At 34.2% G+C, this 23,725-nt stretch overlaps 3 protein-coding genes across 8 annotated transcripts; 2 read left to right on the plus strand and 1 right to left on the minus strand.

Moving 5' to 3' along the window:
* The first annotated feature begins 431 nt into the window (after nt 1–431).
* Nucleotides 432–12,465, plus strand: LOC108208613 (CSC1-like protein At4g02900). Of its 4 annotated transcripts, none has more exons than XM_017379148.2 (12): nt 432–651; nt 1,485–1,820; nt 2,041–2,190; nt 3,105–3,240; nt 4,250–4,351; nt 4,591–4,710; nt 4,844–4,924; nt 7,770–8,110; nt 8,914–9,159; nt 10,176–10,500; nt 11,268–11,501; nt 12,046–12,465. In XM_017379148.2, exons 2-12 carry the CDS (start codon nt 1,510–1,512, stop codon nt 12,271–12,273), a joined length of 2,274 nt encoding a protein of 757 aa, XP_017234637.1. In that variant the 5' UTR covers nt 432–651; nt 1,485–1,509; the 3' UTR covers nt 12,274–12,465. The 4 variants fall into 4 exon arrangements, with proteins under 4 accessions (XP_017234637.1, XP_017234651.1, XP_017234654.1 ...); XM_017379162.2 differs by lacking the exon at nt 432–651 and adding an exon at nt 887–1,127; XM_017379165.2 differs by lacking the exon at nt 432–651 and adding an exon at nt 1,153–1,174.
* A 1,363-nt stretch (nt 12,466–13,828) lies between these two features.
* On the plus strand, nt 13,829–17,363 carry LOC108205216 (isoamylase 2, chloroplastic). 3 transcript variants are annotated; one of them, XM_064082880.1, is made up of 2 exons: nt 13,829–14,046; nt 14,423–17,363. In XM_064082880.1, the coding sequence occupies exon 2, from the start codon at nt 14,498–14,500 to the stop codon at nt 17,081–17,083; it is 2,586 nt and encodes an 861-aa protein (XP_063938950.1). In that variant the 5' UTR covers nt 13,829–14,046; nt 14,423–14,497; the 3' UTR covers nt 17,084–17,363. The 3 variants fall into 3 exon arrangements, with proteins under 3 accessions (XP_063938950.1, XP_017230565.1, XP_017230566.1); XM_017375076.2 differs by having other exon boundaries at nt 14,426–17,363; XM_017375077.2 differs by having other exon boundaries at nt 13,829–14,041; nt 14,426–17,363.
* A 530-nt stretch (nt 17,364–17,893) lies between these two features.
* Nucleotides 17,894–22,357, minus strand: LOC108208956 (protein PALE CRESS, chloroplastic). Its single transcript, XM_017379603.2, has 7 exons — nt 22,198–22,357; nt 22,006–22,103; nt 20,675–20,869; nt 19,856–19,942; nt 19,171–19,221; nt 18,684–18,863; nt 17,894–18,340 (listed from the first exon to the last, which is right to left on the minus strand). Exons 1-7 carry the CDS (start codon nt 22,304–22,306, stop codon nt 18,107–18,109), a joined length of 954 nt encoding a protein of 317 aa, XP_017235092.1. The 5' UTR covers nt 22,307–22,357; the 3' UTR covers nt 17,894–18,106.
* Nucleotides 22,358–23,725: the final 1,368 nt, after the last annotated feature.

Below are 23,725 nucleotides of genomic sequence, written 5' to 3' on the forward strand. Positions count from 1 at the left end.
GACCAATGAAAAGTAGGTAAAGTGGTGGTATCTATTTATTTTTAATAATAGATTTGAGATAATGGAGGAAAGTAGCGGGTGTAATAGTGTTTTTATTATTATAAAATGAAGATAGTGGAAGAAAGTAAGGGGTGTAATAGTGTTTTATATTATAAAATGTTACTATTTGGAATGTATACAAATGATGGGAATCTCAAAAGGAAACTGTATATAGATGACTGGGACGGAGGGAGTATTAAATACTGGTGATGCTTCCTTAAATCAAGAGTATCAATCCCATTATAAACAAACTTTTATAAATCATAATCCAATGATAGATTCGTAAGTAAACTTTCAAAATAAATAAAGTGTTAATCAGTCGGCCAAGGATAAATGAGGAAGATTCACATTTCATAAAAGGTGCCCACGCGTTATGCACACTCAATGACATTACATTCACTTTGTAATAACGAAAACTAAACACAAACTTAAACACAAGCACAACAACCTATGCATAAACATTCGTGCATCCATAACATGTTCACCCTTCTCGAGGAATCATCACCATCATCGTACCCACCTCATCCAAAACCCTAACATTTTCACATTCATATTCGTAAACTACGTCGTTTTGCTCGTCGCAAGCTGCATTGTATGCACCATTAACGCAAGGTTGTTTCGATTAATATTTGTTTTCAAATTAGTATGTTTTTGTTCATTAATAAAATATGAAATTATTTTACACAGATCGTAGATTGTTAGTTGAATGCAGCTCATGCATTTGTATGTTTGCTCTCGGATGTTTTCACTAATATTTTGAGTGTTTTTTAAGTTGTTGATGATTTTCTCATATTTACAGCTCTCTCTGTGTGTGTATGTGTGTGTGTGTTTTTAATCATCTTAGGCCATGAAAATTGAAAAACAGCATAAATAATTGGTGAAAGAAATGTGGTCCACTAGTATTGGTTGATTGGTAGGCCTTAGTGTGTGTTGTTAATTATTAATGTCTTAGTCCACTTTTTTTAGGATGGATTGAGCTTACTTTTGAGTGATTTGATTGTTAATTATTGATTTAGTATGGTTTCGTGTCGAGCTTTTGCCTGATGCCGTAGTTTGTTGGCATAAAAGGAAAGTAGTTGAGGAATTTGGTAGGTTTGGTATCAGTTTTCTCGTTCAGGCTATTGTTGCATAGAGAGTTAGTTCTGTTTTTCCGCTTTGAAATTCATGTCGATTATGTGAAATAAACAGTTTTTTAGTACACGGTTTAGGAATTGGGACAATGTCATGTATTTTAACTTCTTGAGATATAAATTGACCGGAGCTAACCTATATATGTTTACTAATAATCAGAACTTGCTTTTTCTGTGCCACTGTTAGGACATTGTGTCATGATAGTACATTGCAAACCAGACATATTTGGATGTAGTTGAGGTCATTTGAAGAATTATTATTGCTGTATATTAACTGCAATGTGTCTTACCTGCTTTTACTTTGATGTGATTCAGGTGATTGTACTATTCAAGGAAAAATATGGCTAGTTTGGAGGATATTGGTGTTGCTGCCGGAATTAATGGTTTATCTGCCTTGGTATTTCTTCTGGCATATTCAATCTTAAGGCTTCAACCAATTAACGATAGAGTATACTTTCCAAAATGGTACTTAAAGGGTATAAGAGCCAGCCCAGTCAGTTCAGGGTCAGTGACGAAAATTGTGAATTTAGATCCCAGAATGTACCTGAGGTTCTGGAACTGGATGCCTGCTGCCTTACAAATGCCTGAACCAGAGCTTATAGATCATGCAGGTCTTGATTCTGCTGTATATATTAGGATTTACCTTCTTGGGTGAGTTAATGTTTCCTCTTAATTATAAAGAAAACCATTTGCACTTCTGTTTATATTAGTTTTTCTACCTAATGGACGTGTTATATTATTATGATTATCCATATGTATGTTTTGTGAACTGTATTGGAAAAGCAAACCATTTTAGAAACATAAGCAATCTGACTAAAAGAAAAAGTGCTACAACTTAAATTTAATAATACCATGTAATTTTTAAATGCAGCTTGAAGATCTTTATTCCCATAACTGCACTTGCTTTTGTGGTTTTGGTGCCTGTAAATTGGACCAATGAATATCTTGCGAAACTCAAAGATGTAACATCTAGTGATATTGACAAGCTTTCAATATCTAATGTTCCTCCTGGATCCTCGAGGTGAGATTTACTTGTAATTTGTTTTTGAGCTATAGTACCATTTATGCGTGTAGTATGATAATATAATTTCTGTCCTTTGGTTAATATTTTTCCACATCATGCTGAATTTTTTTTTCAAATCCTATTTCCATAGTTCTTATTATGAAGAACCAGTATGTCATAAAACATGAGTTGTCGTAAAACTGTCATTGTTAAATACTTTTTTTTAACTTCTGTAGACTCGTAGTAGCAAACTTGGAGGTGCATTATGATTGCATTCCTGCCGAGTTTAATCTGTATCCAGCGTTTGTGTGGTTCATCCTAATAATACTTCTACTTTGCTTTTATTATATATATTTATGGAACAGATTATGCATTAGAATATTAGATTAGATGGTAGGTGTGTTGATGTTGCAAGTTGCAACAGATGTGCAGAGGCTCTGCATCCATCTATAGCATGCAATTAAGTTTTAATTGATATTTCAGCTATCTCAGGTCAAGGGTTAAAAGAAAGTTATGACTGAGATCCTTGTCTAACTGTATATATGGGTTTTAGTCTGTTAGATGCAGAAAGGAGGCCCGATTATTATATCTAATGGCAATTCCCAATTTTCAATTCACAAAGTAAATTTTCCAATTGGACCACTTCACAAATTTACTGTATTTGGCTGTACACTCTGTATTTGGCATTTATTGGGTCTTGTTGAGCCTAAAGCACTTTTAACGAGGATATGTCTATGTACTGGAGTATAAAACTTTTAACCTCAATTTGTTATATGCTTTACAGTCACTACCATAGACATCATTTTAATGTGATTTTTTATATATTAAAAAAACCTTAAACCACTTGATGACAAGAAATTTAGTTTTGTTGGCACCGGTGCATCACCCTTTGTTGGCAGGTGTCTTAATTTAGTAACATTCTCTGTTTACAGGTTTTGGGCACATATAGTAATGGCTTATGTCTTCTCTTTCTGGACTTGGTATAAACTTTACATGGAATACAAGATCGTAACTAAAATGAGATTGCAATTTCTAGCCTCTGAAAGTCGCCGTCCAGATCAATATACAGTGAGTATGCCGACTTTTGTACCAGATTAGGCTTGCATGTATTTCTGTGAATGTGTCTTAATCAGTTCTTCTTTCTTGTTTGAATGGTCACTGGGCACATGTTGAGAGAGATCTATTTCAGTTTCTGAGCTATTAAAATATTTAATAGCTACTTGAGCAACTATTTTAGCACACAAGCAGAAATAACAGAATGCTAATAAGGTGAACTTTCATGAAAAGAATTTCATGCCTGCACTGCACTCTGTAAAACTGTACCATGGCTGCGGTATTTTGTATCATTGTATAAGGTCATTAAACTCTAAATGAATATTTTGTTTACTCATTGAATGCTAAGTTATTCCTAGTGAGTTGTCTGTGGCTTTTCAAATCACAAAACAGATTTTAAAATGCATGCCATCCTTGAAGATAACAACATGATATTAATAACAGTAGAAACTAGGAAATGCTTTTGTTTTTGAAGGTATATAATAAGCGACAATTTGTAGTATCAAAAGTAGGAAAAGTAGGAATTAGAAAGTCTGTTGCCAACAGTAGGAACTGGGAAGTACCCGATATAGAAAGTGCATGTTCAAACTGCTATGTGGATACATAGTTTCATGATACACAGAGAGGAGGTCATATCCACCTCTTAATTTATAGGGCTGTGGAATCATAAGGAGCATCAAGTCAAGCGCCTATAAAATTAATTTGGACTTGTGAGCTAGTTTGACATAGTATACACATTGATGCATATGTGAAAATGACTGCATCCAAAACAAAATTTTATACTTGACTTGCTAAAACGGGTACTAAGGAAACTGAGCAGTTGAATTCGATATTAGTGGCTTTGCTAACTATAAAAATTATTCTTTAATATTTACTTAAAAACTAACAAACTAATCAATTTAACAATCTAGTGTTTCTTCTGTTGAATGATGTGTTATGACTGAATTTGTATCATGACAAGCTTAATATGAGTAATGACACTTTAGTTTGCTTGAATGCTAATCAGGTCCAACTCCTTTTGCAGGTCCTTGTGAAAAATGTCCCTGCGGATCCTGATGAATCAGTTAGTGAGCATGTTGATCACTTCTTTTGCGTTAATCATTCTGATCATTACCTTACTCACCAGGTCTGCTTGTCTATCATTTATATTTAAAATCAGTAACTTTACAAGTAATGACGAGATTTGTGCATAGTGAGGGCTACTTGCGAGGTTTTGACAAGATTCCATGAGTGTGATGTTTATCTGTTATTTAACACAGATATAATTTGGAAATCTGATTTTTATATGTTGCTTAAAAGTTCAAGTTCTGTCATTATTAATTTCTTTAGGAGTTATATTAATACAATTTTGTCCTGAACTGTCAGATAGTGTACAACGCAAACCGTCTTGCTACTTTGGTGGAAAATAAGAAGAGTTTGCATAATTGGCTTACTTATTACCAGAACAAATACGAGAGAAATCCTTCAGCGAAACCAACTGTCAAGGTACCTGCTCAATTTGATATATTATTTTGAGCCTCATTAACATTTTATTGTTGTACTTTATTTTGTCAATCAATTTCCCGTTATTCATTTCAATAAATGATGGTAAGAACTCAGACCATATTTATGTGTATAGACAGGTTTTTGGGGTCTTTGGGGACAGAGAGTAGATGCAATTGACTACTATGCAACTGAAATAGAAAAGCTGACTGAAGAAGTAAGTTTCCATAGATACTATATTGTTTGTTTTTCCAAGATTATATGATCAGTTTGATGTTGCCTTGAAGAACTTGCATACATGAGTCGTTCTCAGTTCTAGAAATTAGTAGCCATCAGGGTTTAGGCGAGAGAGAAGGAAAAAAAGCTGGTGAATTAAGTAATTAGAGTTGAAGTGCATAAATTGGAGAACGTTTTTAAACAAGAATTATTTTTTTGTTTATTTGTTCACTTTTAAGTTGCGAAGTTCATTCGTGGCCTCATTCACAGACAATTAAAGGCTCACTTGCAGTAGAATAAATGTTATATACAAATCTAAGCACAGATGACAAAACACCACACTTGTCACTAACAGACGTCCCTAACAAGCAACAATTCATAAGAACGTGTGTGTATCATATATGAAGCACGGACACTTCATTTTGGTTGCCATATGCGAGTTCGACTCGCCCGACTCGACAACTTGGCCCCGACTGGGCTGAGTGTGTAGCGGACTAGCCAGGTGGAGTGTCGGCTCGAAAACGTCATTGGACTCGCCACCGACTGGGGGTCACACGCCTCTGACTCAGCCCAACCGCCCAACTAGAAAAAACCCATTTTCTTTTAAACCTAATTTTAAAGAGAGCCGACTATATACTCACATCTTAGGTTTTTATTAGTTTTCCACTTATTTCAAAGAATGAAACTTCCATTATTTGTTATAAACTTAGAATTTCTGAATGAAAATGTTAAAGTATTTCCAGATGCAAATCTTATCATGGACGAAGCGACGAACACACACACGCGCGCGCGCGCAATTGCTTAAATACAAACCAAAATTAAAATGGAAACTGCAAACTTTTTTAAGCCCTTAGGGCACGTCCAACAATGTCCGAAAATGAAAATTTAAGGCATTTTGAAGAAATGAGTGCTCCAATAATGTTCTAGTGGTGCCTCAAAACACTAGGACATCCAACAAGTGCCTTATTTTTAAGGCACCACTATGCATGTCCTAAACCATGTTTTATCAGTGGAAAATTAGCTTCCCTCCATTTCAAGACATCTGTCTCCTCTCAACTTTTCACTTCCCTTCGATAGTAATTCAAATATATTATTATTTAATAACAAGGCACAATTATAAGGCATGTTGTTGGAGTTCATACATCAAAATGATGTCCTAAATCACTAAAACAGTATTTTTTATTATATTTATAAGGCATGTGGTAGGACATTGTTGGACTTGCTTTTAGGTTAATTTAATCTAGTGTCCCTCGAAGTTATCACGCACAATTAAAATACAACTTCCCACACATGTTCCCATGTGATCCTATCCGTTTCTAATATGATTTTTTCTGTTAATCAATGAGCTTTTTTCGTAATCTGACTCCACTGTATTTTTCTTCATGTCCCAATGATCAATTTGCATACCATATGTGTTATATCTTGATGTGATTAAGAAATTTTTTATTTTAGTTTTTAGTTTAAGGAGGTTTGTAGTGGAGGAGGACCCTCCGAGCCTCATATCCAAGTCTCTTCTTTGATTCGCGAGTCCCCTTGTCGTCGTATCGGAGTCTGTGCTTCCTAGATCATGCCGTGATAATTTTACAGTACATCGGCAAAATAGTTGATAGGCGTGTCGATCGGAAAGGGAACATTCTTTTGATTATTCAAATTCTTCTAGAATAAGTGAAACTGATGAATTCCCATGTTTCATTGCATGCACAATCTGTTAATGATCTTCAGGACTCCTAATATCTATCCGTCCACAACGTTTATTAGGGATTTATCTAATTAACTTCAGTTATGATGAACTTAAACTCATGTGATATTTTGAGCTATAGATACTGAGGGAAACCCTTGTCTAACTAAAATTAATAGCATTAATGTAAGTCCTTATCTACTGCTCTTCACTTTGCGTTGGCACTAAGATGCATTTTGGAGTTAAGTAAAGCAATAACTGTATATATGTTTTAGTAATAGAAAAGAAAAACAAAGCACTAGAAAAAAAAGATTATAGAATAAATATTGTACAACACGTATACCAATATGGAGATGGGTCGATGAAATTTAAGTATCAGTTTGCCTTGGGATTACATAATTCTAATATTCTCATGGTTAAATTTATCAATCAACAGTGTTAGTGTATTGGGGCTATGGATGAGACTTTGATCTCTCCCTAATCTGGCAGTGTGTTCTACTGATTATTTAAGGTTATATTACTTATAATGGATTCTATGTTTCCTGGCAGCATCTCATTCAAATGGTTCTTAATGGTCAATCAAATGGGCTTATTTGTTTTCCCTTTCCGCATCGTATAAACACCTCAGATAGTGTCTCACTTTATCTAAATCATCATTTAATCATGGCTTAATTATTGAAGCCAGCCACATATGTAGGAACATAAAGTAATTTCAGACATTCTATTGCAGCAACTACATTCATCCTTAATATTTCCTTTTTCTGTTTATGTGATTGATATTAAATAAATTTACAATTATATTAATTTCTTATATCATATACTTTAGAATGCACTTAATCTTGATAATTAGTTATGCAAATCACATTAATCTCTTGAGGCCAAATATTATATTGAGATATCGTGAGCTGGATCAACTGTTCTTCTGTAAGAAGCTCCATGCTTAAATTCATCTAGTCATGAATTATGTATTTTTCCAGTAATTTTTTAATGCACTAATAAACCCACCAAATCACATCGCAGGAAGAAATAAATCATATCGTCTTCATGTTTTGGTTAGTTGTCTTATGGGAGTGAGCAGTCTTTAGTTTTTGAGAAGCACTATCAATTTGGGTATTGCCGTATGAGGCTTTTTTCTTGATTTTGGTTGACGCTTTCTGATTTTTTTCAGGAAGAAGCAGAAAGAGATAAGATTACAAGGGACCCGAAAGCAGTGATTCCGTCTGCGTTTGTTTCATTTAAGTCGAGATGGGGAGCCGCTGTTTGTGCTCAAACCCAGCAATCAAGTAATCCTACCATTTGGTTGACTGAATGGGCTCCTGAGCCACGTGATGTTTATTGGAGAAATTTAGCCATACCATACGTTGAACTCAGTCTTAGAAGGCTGCTCATAGCTGTTGCTCTCTTTTTTCTTGTGTTTTTCTTTATGATACCTATAGCTATCGTCCAGTCTTTTGCCAACATTGAGGGAATAGAGAAAGTCCTTCCTTTCTTGAAGCCAGTAATAGAAGCGTAAGTCATATTTCTTGTCTAAATCTATTATGTCTTTTTTATGGTAAAGTTGAGTCAATTATCTCTATAGCCTGTTTGGAAAAATGCACATTTTAAATTTTAGTTTTGAGGAGATGGCATGTTTCGATAAACAAAAGCATTTTTTTCATTTGAAATTCAAAACATTCAAGTACTATTATAGACTAGAGAATTTGAAATGATAACTAAAATCATGTTATTTGAAATGATTTACATGTTCCGAAACACAATCTTATTGTATTTCCTTTGTTGAACAACTTTAAATACTAAAACTGTTTACGTCATATGCTGACAAGTATTACTGTTTACACTTGGGTTTGGGCATGCATAATGCTGGTTTAACTGTAAAATGGTTAAATATTAGTACTGGAATGTGCAACAGTCTGGTGTGTGAACAAGTACATCATCTATATCTGAGTAATATATTATGTATCTATCTGGGGGATAGATTTGGCATATTTTAATTGTAAAATGTTTTATTTCATGAAATGATCACACCTCAAATCCCACAACGCAAATGAAGAATTTATTTTTATTAGTTTCACAGAAAAAAAAAAACCTGGGATGTTCTTGTTTTAGCAAGCGGAAGCAATTCTAATTGTAAACTAAAGTAAAATATTTTACAGGAGCTCTTTTGATTAATTTATTCTTGTGTAGGTACTCATATAATGCCTGATGTTCTTCCTCATCCCCATTATATTTGTTTATTTATACTTGTTACTGCACTTTCCTGGCTATATTTTGAGATGGTTTTTATGTTTCTAATATAAAATCCTCATTTGCAGAAAAACCATCAAGTCTTTTATTCAAGGGTTTCTTCCAGGCATTGCACTAAAGATATTTCTCATTCTTCTTCCAACATTACTCATGATCATGTCTAAAATAGAAGGATATACGTCTCTTTCAGCTTTAGAGAGAAAATCCGCTTCCAAATATCACAAGTTTATACTAGTTAACGTCTTTCTTGGAAGCATTGTTACAGGAACTGCATTGCAGCAACTTCACGACTTTTTGCATCAGTCTCCAGCACAGTATGTTTCCTTGAATAAGTACTAGCTTCTTTAGTTTGACACTTATAAATTGATATCTCTACTATGTGTCTATGTTGCTTGATAATTCTTGAGGATGTCTATGGAATTATGTTGAGCTCAATTATGAACATAGATTTATGTGGGAAAGTGGAGCTCCTCAGCTATTTGTTTTTTTGGGAGATGTGTTTATTCAATTATCGATATATTATTATTATCATTAATTAATTAATTAATTATTATTATTATCATTAATTGACTATTATTATTATTATTATTATTATTATTATTATTTTGGGTGGGTGGGTGGGGGTGTGGGGGGGGGGGGGGGGGGGGGGGGTTGAAAGTTAACTATGCTTTGTACGATGTACTGCTATTAAAATATTGTTGATGAGGTTTGGAAAATTTCTTCATCACTTGTTGAAGATTACCTAAAAAAATACTCCAATAGTATGAGAAATGGGAGCTAAAGTCATGGTTACACTATTTGATGCACAGTTTCTAGCAATTGTACTAAATCATGATTTGTAAAAAATTGAAATGAGTTCTAGACAAAAAATTGTTGTCGAAATCAAATTAGGTAGCCTGCCCCCAGTGAGATTCCCGTTTGATCCCCCAAAATAAATTAGAGAGGAGAAATTGGTAAAGAACAGTCCATGGGATTATATTAGGGGGATTATTCATGATAGGATGAAGTGAGTGCAAATTAGAAGAAATCTTAAGTAAAAACGGTCTTATGTATGATGTTACGTTGCTGCAAGTAAGATATATGCCTAGTTTATACTTTATATTATATGTATATTTGATGCACTTTCTGCTCCTAAATATAAATTTTGATCCTGGTTTATAATTCATGTGTCCGTCAATGAATGTGATGTAAAAGCAGTCTGTACAGTGGCCCATTTGTGCCTCTTCTCGTATATGTTCCCATATTATAAAAATATCTGCTTTTTTGCCTAATGAGAATCTCACAAATCATAATGAAAATATTGAACCACAAAATCGTACCCTCCTTGCAGGATACCAAAAACTGTTGGTGTGTCCATTCCAATGAAAGCCACTTTCTTTATATCATATGTAATGGTTGATGGTTGGTCTGGAATTGCTGCGGAGATCCTCAGATTAGTTCCCTTTGTTATTTTCCACTTGAAAAATTCATTTCTGGTGAAGACAGAAAAGGACAGGGAACAGGCGATGGATCCTGGTTCATTGGCCTTTTCTATTACAGAACCTCGCCTTCAGTTATATTTTCTGCTGGGGCTTGTGTACGCACCGGTCTCTCCTATACTGCTTCCCTTCATTATTGTCTTCTTTGCCTTCGCCTATGTGGTTTTTCGCCATCAGGTATATTTGCTTTGTAATTGCCATATGTTAACATTTGGATGGACGCACATGCTTTAGTGAAAAGAATGATGGAACTAAAGGATTTTAAGTGTGTAAAAGGAAGAACAACTGCATAAGTGTAAATTATTTAAAAATGCGTATGACCAAACATAACAATTTGACCTTTCACTTTCTTTGTCCTGCCAGAAAGATAGGAATAAACTGCCATGAGAAGATCAGATCACCCTTATGGTTGGTCTTCTTCTTCATCAGTCCTGTGAGCCCAAACCCAGCTCATATCAGCTCCATGTGTTCCACAAACTATTATGTGAACCAACAAAAAAGTATAGCTTGGTTATCTTTAAAAAAATAAATTGTTAAATAGGGCAGCACAAATTTTGGCAGACATGATTTACTCTGGGCAGACCACATTGGACATAGAGCTTTTTTTTTTATAGTCGATGTTCGTGCTTTCTACTATTATTATTTTCTATTCTTGGTGAACCCGATTGATAGAGGAAGTCTTTTCTAAGGGCAAAGTTAATCAGGAGATGGTAGTCTAAAGGAAGTGATAATCAGAAACCATCATAGTTGAGGAATATAACAGGAAAAATCTGGTAGCTGCCACACCATATATAAATTTTGGAACCTGCTTAGAGAAAACCTACTTAATTAGCTGAATTAAGTATGTTAGATGACTATAGGTCTTATAGTTTTTCGAGTCTCTTAAATTTTGTTTTATTACTTTTTGGTTGTACCCAATTAATTAAAATGTTTTCAACTTCAAGGTCATCAATGTCTACGATCAAAAATACGAGAGTGGGGCCTCATTTTGGCCAGATGTGCATCGTCGCATATTAATTGGTCAGGTTATATCACAGCTTCTGCTTCTGGGATTACTGAGCACAAAGGAGGCAGCCCAAACGACGCCTTTTTTGATTGCACTCCCTCTCCTAACAATCTGGTTCCATCTATTCTGCAAGGGACGCTTCGAATCAGCATTCTTAAGACTCCCATTACAAGTAAGTTCAGGTTATATGTACGAGTTATTATAGGCTTATCATAAATATTTATATGTAAATCCGGTACTGTTTTTCGCATGATTACTAGTGTTGGATATACTGCTAGCAAGTATCAGCCCTTTATTCAAAATTTAAAATAGAGAAGCATTTTGGAGAGTTTCTACTTAAATTTGATCCTTATAGTCATAATCTGACAGTGTAGTCCGCATTGAGATTCAGTACTAAGGGTGATACTGGTGAAATTATTGTTTATGGCATTGTTTTGCCAAAATTAGTCATAGTAGTCAATGCGAGTTACCTTTCTAGCCTTATAATTGCTAGTTGTATACTTCGACCTGTTATTTCCAAGATTTTATGATATGATGAAATATATCATGTTTTATTGGAAGTCAAAACTTCTACATGTTTTCTCTTCAATCTCCATAAATCTCCATATGTGACCAAGGTCCTAGGTCTCGACGTGCAATATGTTTTGCAGGTTACATTTCATTCCATCATGCTAGCTCCTGTCATTTTGCTGACTGCCTTATTTCTTGTAATGCAGAATGCAGTAATCAAGGATACACTAGAGAGGGCCACAGAACCAGAACTAAACTTAAAAGTGTATCTCGAAGATGCATATATTCACCCGATCTTCAAATGTGGTGAGTATCGGAGACCAATCATAGACGAAGAGAGCGACCCCGTGATCGTTGCAACCAAGAGGAATTCACGAAAGGGTAGTAAAACTGGTTCCAGTGAAAGCAGTCTCAAATTATCTTCTACTAGATGATGGTTTATGACAACAATATATTACTTGCCCACCTTGTACACTTCCACAGTTGCACATACTACTCTAGCTTATGTATACCGAAAATTTATTGTCAATAGTAGGAAATAGAATAGGAGCTGAATCACATCTTACGTTGGGTTCGACAATTTTTGCGGAATTATTAAAGTGATATGTTAGCAGATTTTCTCCTTATCGTGGTGTAATTTCGTGCACACAAGCAGAACCTTCTGCGTTTCACCATCTGTGAATAACATTTTGCATATCAAAAAGAATGTATTCGGGTCCTAATAAAAATTTGAGAAATATATACCACGATGGATTATGATTGATAATCATGCTGGAGAATATACGTACTAGAATTTTTGCTCGCCGGTTCTATTTTAATTAGTTTTTTTAATCAAAATTCTACTTATCCGCGTTAAAAATTGAATTTTTTATTATTTGTTTCTTAAAATGTGAGAGCACCTCCAAGCCCCGACAACAAAAAATTCTTAACTAAAAATAGATAAGAATTGCTATAAATAATATAGTATATAAAAGAGACATGATTCATTAATTTGTGTGAATTAATATGAATTGCTCCGCATTTGACAATTAGTTTGCCGATAATATATGTACTCTCTCCGTCTCAATTTATAGGTCCATTTTGGAATAAACACGCATATTAAGAAAAAAAATCGATTAGATAGAATTTTTTTCTCATGTATCATTAATTAGTGCATTGATAAGTGAGAATATAGTTGAATTTCAAAAAAATCACAATTAATATGTAGATAAATTTGTATTGAAAGAAGAGAGGGACAAGTATTTTGGGACAAATTTTTTTTCCAAAATGGACCTATAAATTGAGACGGAGGGAGTATTGTGTATTTATTGAATTATTTTATTTTCTTCAAAAAATGTATTATGTACTTTAATTTTATATAATAAATATATAATTATTATTTACATGTCATACTTCGAGAAAAGAGCTATCGCTTCCCCTATGTTAGAGTTTATAATAATAAAATGTTAAATATTGTTTAACGCTAATATTTCTATGCCTTTTCAATTATCAATATTAAAAAGATTAACATCATAAAATGATATTTAAAATCATAATTTTGAGACTGATATTTGAAACATATTATCAATTACTATTTGAAGTTATGATAGGGAAAAACCAACATCCGAACACTTTCAAATCCATATAATTAACGAACTACCCTTTATCCCAATTTCTATTAAAATTTTGTTATATGATCTCGGGAAATGAAAAACGAAGCAACAAAAATAAATTTAATCATAAACAAATTAAATAATGACAGGAGTCCCATGGTTTTGTGTGTTTCAAAAACCTAGACTAATTTCTGAGTATTTATCTAAAGCATATTTATCCGATAGTTATCCGATAGTTTTGTTAATTACTTTCTATTTTCCAAGTTAAAATTTAATTTTCAAATTAATTTATGTAGCTATCGGTTAATGTGAAGTACATGGACTATTTTGTTTTTAGCAATGGAGTCTTTTCAACAAGAATAAAATAAATTAATTAATAAATACATTAATGGTCATCTTTTAGCTAGAATAGTGAATAGATATGGGGTTTGTCTTGATTTTGAAGCTGTGTAACATGCTGCACTAGTTCTTGATTTTAGCACACCCTTCTCATTTCCACCTCGAAAACTGTGACAAATTCTTCAATTTTCTGAACCCAGACTGTTAAAGTGAGCCTCTTTGAGTCTCTCTCACCTCAGCATTGCAGCTTCTATCTGTAAATTTCAATGATGTAAGGTAAAGTTTCAATCTTTTCTGTTTTCTTGATCTGGGTGTTCTTTATTTTCAGGATCTATGCAATATTAATGTGAATTGTAGCTTCACCCATCTTCATTTTACTATTTTATATGAAATAATCATTGGCTTGGATGTCCTTTTTAAGTTTGCTCAACTGGGTAATAGTTATTTATAGTGCTGGTTGTGATAAATTGTGTAATGTATGACTGTCTTGACTTGTGTTGTTGCAATCACAGTTGTATGATTTGTTGTAAGTTAGTACATAATTTGAAGTATAGTGATATAAAATTGATTTGGAGTAGGGTTTTGGTTTACGAATATTGAGTATGATTTAAGGTTTTTGTATTCTAAATATTGTGATTCTTGTTGTTTTAAGCAGAACCAGGTTAAAGATCAGATAGAGCAATTCTTCTGTTGTAGCCAGTTTTATGTCCATATTTGCGGTTTTATCATGGCTACATTTCCAGTATCCTCTATAGTAGGATCAAATGTTTTTTTCAGTCGGGCCACTGATTTGAGTAATTTGGTTTTTGCTGGTCACATGATCTCTAAGAAAATAGTGGCACAAAGTGCAGGAAAAAAAGATGGGCAGAGAAATTTAGTTTTTCAAGGAGTTGCAATGAGTGCGGCAAATAGATCTTATCATGAACACAGGCAAAATGTGTTGATTACATCACAATCTTTTGTTCTTCACACTCCAGAAAAGGTCTGGAAATATCTATTTAGGACGGAAACTGGTGATCTGGTAAAGGTGTGGATTGAGATGAAGAATAATAATTACAGTGTCTTTGTCGAAGTTTCATCACCACAACTTTTAGATGGAAATGGCGATCTGCTTATGGTTTGGGGAATGTATAGGTCTGATTCATCATCGTTCATGACTATGGATCATCAAAGTTCCAGTGTAACTTCCCCACAAAATACTACAGAGACCCCGCTGTTGCTAAAGTCTTCAGGGAAGATTGCAGTTGAGCTAAATTTAGAAGCAAATCTAGCCCCATTTTACCTCTCATTCAAACTTAAGTTTCGTTCAAGCGATGGCTTAAGAATATCTGAAATTAGAAGCCACAGAAATACAAACTTTTGTGTGCCAGTCGGTTTCAGTTCAGGGTATCCAGCTCCTTTAGGTCTTTCCTTCTCTACTGATGGTTCAATGAACTTCTCCTTATTTTCACGAAGCGCGGAAAGGGTTGTTCTGTGTTTGTATGACACTTCAATGAATGCTGAGCCTGCTCTAGAGATTGATCTAGATCCTTATGTCAATCGGACAGGTGACATCTGGCATGCCTCGATAAATAGTGCAATTCCTCTTTTAAGCTACGGCTATAAGTGTCAGGCTGGTACCAAGCAAAAAAAAGATACTGTCCTTTTAGATCCCTATGCTAAAATCATTGGGAACAATAGTTCAAGTTTGCTTCCACGGTATCTTGGACAACTGCAGAAGGAACCGAATTTTGATTGGACTGGTGATATTCGCCCCTTCTTACCTTTAGAGAAGCTTGTGGTCTATCGATTAAATGTTCTGTGTTTCACTAAAGATCAATCAAGTGAATTACCTGATGACATTGCAGGTACTTTCACTGGTATCTCTCAGAAGTTGCAGCATTTTAAAGATCTTGGTGTCAATACAATCTTATTAGAACCATTCTTCCCTTTTAATGATCAACAAGGACCCTATTATCCCTTTCATCTCTTTTCTCCAGCAAATATTTATGGACATTCCAAAAGTCCTATATCCAATATAAAGTCAGTTAAGGAGATGGTAAAGACATTACATGCCAATGGCATAGAGGTTTTTATGGAAGTTGTTTTTACCCATACCGCTGATACTGAATCACTTAAAGATATCGATAATTCATCATATCATTATGTAAGAGAATATGATGGTATTCACCAAAATACTTTAAATTGTAATTTTCCTGTTGTCCAGCAGTTGATTTTGGATAGCCTTCGACATTGGGTAATTGAGTTTCATATTGATGGCTTCTGTTTCATAAATGCTGCTTCATTATTGAGAGGGTGTAATGGGGAGACCCTCTTCCGCCCCCCTTTGGTGGAAGCGATTGCGTTTGATCCCATACTCTCAAATGTCAAGATCATAGCAGATTGTTGGGATCCACATGATGCTGAGCCAAAGGCTGTACGTTTTCCACACTGGAAGAGGTGGGCAGAAGTGAATACAAGATTTTGTGAGGATGTAAGAAATTATCTGAGAGGTGAGAATCTTTTAAGTAACCTTGCAACTAGGCTTTGTGGGAGTGGAGATAATTTTTCGGCTGGTCGAGGCCCAGCTTTCTCCTTCAATTTTATTTCCAGAAATTCTGGACTCTCTCTTGTTGACTTGGTCAGTTTTAGTGCCAGTGAGTTGGCTTCAGAGTTAAGTTGGAATTGTGGAGTAGAAGGTGCAACAACTAATCCTGATATACTTGAAACACGACTTAAACAAGTTCGAAATTTTCTCTTCATTTTGTTTGTTTCCTTAGGAGTTCCTGTCCTAAATATGGGAGATGAATGTGGTCAATCTTCTGGTGGTTCTCCTGCATATGCAGACAGAAAGCCCTTTAATTGGGATTCTCTAAAAACTGGCTTCGGCATTCAGACCACAGAGTTTATCTCTTTCCTGAGTTCACTGAGAGTGCGGAGAAGTGATCTTCTTCAAAAGAAGAACTTCTTAAAAGAAGAGAATATTGAATGGCACGGGATTGATCTGAGTCCTCCAAGTTGGGAGGACTCGGAAAGCAAATTCTTAGGCATGATATTGAAGGTTTATGAAGAAGAAATTCAGTCAACCTCCTCCGCACCTAGTGTGAATGGTAACATGTTTATTGCTTTTAATGCCGCAGATCATTCAGAGGACATTCTTTTACCCCCACCCCCAGCTGACATGGAATGGCAACGTTTGGTTGACACATCTCTTTTATACCCGGGATTTTTCTCCTTGGATGGTGATCCAGTATTTGAGCAGATGCCAGAATTAGTATACGAGATGAAGTCTCACAGTTGCATCTTGTTCGAGTCTAGACACACAAGTGGTTAATCTATAGTCTCTTACCAGCCAAACTCGGGTTGCCTCTTTGGCAGTGCAAATCATGTTTCCCCCATCATATCTGCTGCATGTATCATCAGTTCAATTTCTCAACATGGCAACTCACTGTGGCTCTTAGGCCAGACAACAGTGCAGCTTTGTTAGAGATACTTAGTACATAAAATGTTCTTGAAGCGAGGTAGATGCACATATTCCATACCATGTAACTATTATATATCCTGAAGTACGATTTTCTGGCCCAGTTTTCTATAATCTAAAATTTTCTGATACAGTTATTGATCTACTTTAGTATCATCTTAGTTCACATTGATCATAATATAAGTTGGTGCATCATAAAAGTGTCATCTGTCGGTAAATGTAGCACCAAGAAGCTGGAGATATTTATTAGTGAGTGATTTTCCCCAGCAGGGAAAAGCCAAAAAAAATAACATTGTGTGAGAATTGCACTACTACATTCAGGTGAAATTTGTACTCTGATTCACTCAAAAGGTATGCACAGAAGTTGATTGTATTTTAAGAATTTCGCAGTAGTGAGAATTTACTCGAATCAACTTGAAATGTGATTGCATTTGCTACAATCGTATATACAAAACAGTCTTGTAATCAAGGTTGCAGAAAACACGATTCAGAATCGATTCAGGATTTATTAGATATTTATCAGAGATTTTTCTGATAAATCGAAGATTTTTAATTAAATCAAAGTGTAATTAATAAATCGGTAAATATTTTTTAAGGATTAATTGGAGATTTTTAAATAAATCGGGATCTTTATAACACGACTATAACGAATAAAAAAAGGGATTATAGTGGATGAATCTAAAATTTTGATAACAGAAGTAACAGAACAGGTCCTCAAGTTACATACTGAAGCATATACCTAAATTATATTGTTAATAATGTTAATGTCAATTACAATCTCTACACAACAGAAATACACCTAGTAAACTAACTAGAAGGGCTCTGTTCGACTAGCTCAAGTAAATTTTTTGGAAAAAACGAAGTATATAAACCAGTCTACCACTGTAAATTGATAGCCAACTCCAGGACGGCTTCAACTTGGTGTATAGCTTTTTGTTTCTCCTGTTGTTTCAACCTTCTTGCGACAGATTCAGCATCAAAGCCTTGTCCCCCGGGAGTTTGACTTTGTTCATGTCGTACTTCTCGCAGCAATTCATCAACTTCTCTAACGAAATCTACTCTCAAAAGAATATCATCAGCTTCCAGTGGCGGTGTCAGTGGGCCTTCATGCTGCATCATGAGATAATAAAAGGTCATCTATTGCAAATCATGAATTTATCTACTAGCTTAATTAGTCATGGCCTCAGATATAGTTGACAGCAGAATTAGCTTATGGCCCCATATTAATAACATAACGTTTGAAGTGCATTCCAGTTTCCTAATAAGGCCTCGTTAAGATACCTATAAATTTGGTGCCTCTACCAATATCTTCATTGGCCTTGTCATACATTAGGTCTGAGGAATAGCTAAAAAATATAATGCCTAATCTTTTGCTACTCTTAGGTGAATAACGATTACACTAATCATTGCGTCGAAGGATGTCGAAAGTTATACATTGCATCCTCCACTGTACCTTATCAATGTCAAATCCTGCTGGAACTAATATACTAAATGGATCCTCACGTGGAAAGGTATCAATCATACGCTTTTTGCATGCTTTCAGCCACCCATCATCGTCAAATCCGTCATGCATGATTAAAAGATCATTGAGTAGTCTCATGGCAGGAGTAGCCTCGCGTTTCAAAATCTCTGTCTAAGACAAAAGTACATTTCAGAGTTTCTGATATTTTATGTAAAAGTCATTACATATAATATTATTTGAAACACAAGGAAGTACAGTGCAAAGCATGAAAGCATGTCGTTCAATTTTAGTAGATAAATCTTGGGGATATTACACAGGTAAACCAAATATATGTTATTTAATTAGTATTCCCAAGTCATTCATTATGCACAGTAATTCTGCCAGTTTAGTATTAACGTTTCTTGTATTCATTTTGGCATGTTCAATACTTGCAGCATTATAGGCAACTGTGGGCTTTTATAAATCAAGAAGTGCATACCTCAACACGCCTGTATAGAAGATCAAGACTTCGAACTGCATCTTTCTCTTCCTGTTACAATGTCGTAGATATTTGAAAGATTAAAAAGATATAGAATTCTCCAGAACAAGTCGGAGCATAAATTTTCTCAGCAAGTCATTAGATGTTCAATCAAATCTATTTATATAAAACAGCTGAAAGTTTAAGGCTGCAAAAGCTTAAAAGTTAAGAGTAGACGTGTAGTACAGTAAGAATACACATTGGGGAGGCAGGTTGTCGACCACTCGACCCGACCTTATGGAACTCGATGAACAAGAATAATAGGATTAGTTCATGACAATTAATGAAAGTTTAATTATATGATTGAATGACCACAGAACCTTACAGGTAAACGACCAATGCCATTGTGAGAGGTCATATTTATATGCTTGAACCTATTCATCATATATATCCCTAGTGCAACTTCATTAGAACGGCTATAAGAAAATTACCAGGGTGCTTCATATAATTAGACAACTACGCAAAACGCTTTGATTAAAGTCAGCCATTAACTTTGTTGGTACAAGGCATTAATGTAAAAGACCCATTTTCTTCGATACTTATTCACTATAACAGAACCAGAGGGCTACTGCTATAAGGAATACCATTTTCGATCAACGTCTCAACTAATTGGCATTTAATATAATAGAACAAGTATGTCACATACATCACGTCGAGCAAGATCAAGGCGATTCCAAATAACCATAAGCACAAGCTCGTTAAGCTCGCCTTTCTCAGCAGCTTCCTCAATTTTCTGCAAAAATAGAACAGAAAAACTATATAGCTTCACAGTATTCAAAGATACTGTAGTCCAAGGGACAGCCAATAATTCAGATATGGATATGGGTGTCCCAAATGATTTATACATAAATATGGTAAAGAAGCAAGGGTGAGCTACTGCTACAGAGGTTATCTAGTTAAGGGTTCCATATCCAGAAAATTATCTATTTAACCAAGTGGTAAACGATGAGAAGAAAAAAGGAGCAATTTTCAGCTTTAGGCTCTTTCTAAGCAGAAAAAACAAGGACTAAAAACTTGGGTGATGGATTTGTATTACTACGCAATATCATTATAATAGGATGCACCGCAGCCTGGTACAAAATCCAGTAAAATGATATACCTATCCTTGACTTGGCACGACAAATACAACAGTTGCTTATCAAATACAATGAGCCACATGTGATTAAATTCTTTAGAACCGGATCCCGATCCAGATATATGACAGGATAGGAGCAACTGAGGTCTGAGAACGTAACAATTCTAGTCATAGACCCATATATATTCATATAGTTAAAGGCCCCAGAATACTTCCAATGTAACATCCTTTTTAGACATCTTAATATTGTATGAAATTTAGATTTACGTTCTTATGCCAGGTCAAATATACAAGATTAGCATCTCAGATTATTTTTATTCTTAATAACTTCTCAGGCTATTTAAATACAAAAAACGAATATAAAAGTTAGTTTTAAAAATATATAATTACCTCTTCCACTTCTTCAGCAGACTTGATGAAGCTTGATACTAATTTCTTCGCGTTCCGCACTTCTTCTTCAGGATAATTTTTTAATCTGAAGCCAATTTCACGATACTCATCGATCTTTCTTTCCTCTTCATCTTCTTCTTCTTGACGCTTTCGGTGAAATTCCTTTGTCTTCTCACGCTGACGTGCTTGCCATTCCTGGTTAAAGGAAACAAAGTGACAGTGGTAAACTTCAATTTTAAAAATTCAAGACAACAATTTTCTTTCTTACTATCCAATATTTAATGATTCTGCTTAGTTTCACAATCCCAATCTCTCTAAGCTTTGCAATGAGTATTTATTTGGTTTCGCAAATGGTCAACAGGCATCTGAGAATTTTTAGGTTTAATGCAGGTGATTTAACAATATACAACAGCTCCATCTCAATAATATTCACACTGCTTGTCCATGAGAAGTGATAGCACTAGGCATGTTGTTGCAAATTCTTGTAATGATTATGATTAGTGCCAGTGTGTGATGTACTGACCTAAATATTATCACAGGAAAACCACACATAGCTATAAAAAAAGAATAATGATATTGGATGTTGATGAATCAATATAAGATTTCATATACAAAATCTTGGGAAGATAATTGTTAACTCAATAGTCAATATTAAAAAGCATGTTGTTTAAGGTGAACCATGAATTACATTGGAGAATATAGATGAAGTTTTATGATGGTAAAGGGACTCAGTATGAACAGGACATTGTCAATTATCATATCTTGATAATGGAGACTCTTAATTTAAATCATACTCCAATCTCAGCAACTTATTTTTGACACCAGCTGAATTCATACTGCAAGGTATATATTTTACACACTATTGCACTCTTGTTTTTTGCCTTTCAACTTAATAGTCTCAATTGTTCATACTCAAGGCACACACTATCTTTTTTAAAAATAAAATAAACTTACAAGCTCAATTATCTCTAAAAGTAACATTTCCGTATTCATAACACAGTTACATACTTGCACATGTAGAAATCATAAGGAACTGCATACTTATTAATATTCAGATTGGTACAAACTCTCCAAGGTAGACACCAAATCCAAACAGGTAACCACTTCATCGACTTTCACAAAACCAACCCAATAAAAAAAACACTAAAAACATAAAGAACCTATTTTTCCCTCACAAAATTAAAAACTGCATCTTTTAAAGAAGCTGACACCCAACATTACCCAAATCTTGCACAACCCAATAATCAAAGATTCTAAACAAACCCAAATGAAATTTCACCAAAATCAAGTACACAAGGGGGGTGAATCAAGAAAATCAAGAAATGACATACATCATCATAATACTCTTCGGGAAGCCCTTCAACTTGTTGTTGCTCTTTTTCTCCAGCCTTCTTGCTCCTACACACAACTCTTAATCTAACACAACCCACTAAATATCAAAGAAAAATTCAATACATGAGTAATGCAAAATTGTTAATTTAATCAAGAAAATAAAGGGTTAAAATATAGATAAATAATTAAACCTGAATTGAAGTTGAAGAATGTTGGAGAGAGAGTTAAAGGGGGTGATGAAAATGGTGGGAAGAGAGCTGAGGGAGCTGAGCTCGTCAGCTGGAACAACTTTGCCTCCATTTCACCGCCTAGACATGTCAAGTGTGTTCATTCTCGTATTATCTTTTGTAGTATGATTTAAGAAAAACTATTTGTAATAACTTGTGTCGGATTAAAAAGCTTAAATATATAATCATGTTAAAGAATAAATTCGAAGTAAAATTGTATTTTAAAAGATGGGTTAAATTTCATGCACTACAAAAATATTGAAGTATCATTAATAATTTTTTAACTGAATTATAAGAAATATTTTTCATTATCTAAATTTATACTCCCTCTGTCTCATTCATTCAATTGTATACGTTATATTTTGGTACGCTTTTTAAGTCTTGTTTAAAATATATCTCCATAATATTTTTTGAATTTTTTTTCCTTTTATAAAAGTTGATGTTTAAACTTTTACTAAAAAAATTAAAAAGACATTATGAAATTATATTTTATAGGAACATGCAAACAATGGACGTATACTACTCATAAGGACGGAGGGAATATATAATTTATCATTTATAAGTAGTCTTAAACACTACTTATCAACTAATTACTGATTTTTTAAGTTTAACAAGTATTAAGATTATTATTCTACTTATGAGTTATATTGTAGTAGGGGTATAATTCAAGTCGGGTAAGTCGAGTTTCGAGCCGAGTCTAATTCGAGCCAAGTTTAATCGATTCGAGCAGAGCCGGCTCACTTAGTTAATCGAGTTTAAACTTCTGCCCGAACTCGACTCCTAAAATTTCACAGGTCGAGTCGAGTCGAGTCGGCTCGTTTAGTTAAATGAGCTGATTTTGATGGGTCAAGCGAGCCAGTTCATATAATTTTACACTTAATCTAGCCTAAACCACTCGACTCGTCTAATTTCATGAGTCGAGTCGAGCCGGATCGTTTAATTAAACAAGCTGAAATTTTTGTATGAATTCGACTCGTTTAACGAGCTGAGTCGAACCGAGCCTAGTTAAATGAGTTCGAACAGGCGAGCTCGCTTAGCCACCCGACTCAAATTACAGTTCTATATTGTAGAACCTATACCACAATTTATAAAATAATTGTTCTACCTTTTGATAATAATTGATTACAATGTTCATGTCCATGCTTACAAATATTGTTGAGAAAAAAAATTAAAATTTAAATGATTAAATTATATTTTATTCAATTTCGTTCTCCAATACTTGAATATTTTTATATACTCCATTGAACTTGACTCAAAAAAAATATATTATATTTAACGGTTCTTTTTTCTTTTTTTCCCGGATATTTAACGGTTCTTTTAGTTCTTTTGAAAGTAAGTAAAAGTTGTTTACTAAAATTGAAATTCGATTTTTTCAAATGTAATCTTGTTTTCTGGAAAAATGAATTATCCATTAAAAAAGAACTAGTTTCAACACTAGGTCGAGCAATTTATTTCAATTTTAATTTATTTTTTTCATAAGATTGTTACAAAT

Source organism: Daucus carota, chromosome 1 (assembly GCF_001625215.2).
Source record: "Daucus carota subsp. sativus chromosome 1, DH1 v3.0, whole genome shotgun sequence".
In the NCBI taxonomy this organism is placed as follows: Eukaryota; Viridiplantae; Streptophyta; class Magnoliopsida; order Apiales; family Apiaceae; genus Daucus; species Daucus carota.

Bases quoted from the DNA above. Each gene is read 5' to 3' on its own strand.
- LOC108208613 (XM_017379148.2), top strand. From the start codon at position 1,510: ATGGCTAGTTTGGAGGATATTGGTGTTGCTGCCGGAATTAATGGTTTA. The intron at 3,241-4,249 runs GTGAGTATGCCG...CTCCTTTTGCAG, and splicing joins GCCGTCCAGATCAATATACA to GTCCTTGTGAAAAATGTCCC. The intron at 4,352-4,590 runs GTCTGCTTGTCT...CTGAACTGTCAG, and splicing joins ATCATTACCTTACTCACCAG to ATAGTGTACAACGCAAACCG.
- LOC108205216 (XM_064082880.1), top strand. From the start codon at position 14,498: ATGGCTACATTTCCAGTATCCTCTATAGTAGGATCAAATGTTTTTTTC.
- LOC108208956 (XM_017379603.2), bottom strand. From the start codon at position 22,306: ATGGAGGCAAAGTTGTTCCAGCTGACGAGCTCAGCTCCCTCAGCTCTC. The intron at 19,222-19,855 runs GTATGTGACATA...ACATTGTAACAG, and splicing joins TTGATCTTGCTCGACGTGAT to GAAGAGAAAGATGCAGTTCG. The intron at 18,864-19,170 runs GTATGCACTTCT...CTTTTGTCTTAG, and splicing joins TTCTATACAGGCGTGTTGAG to ACAGAGATTTTGAAACGCGA.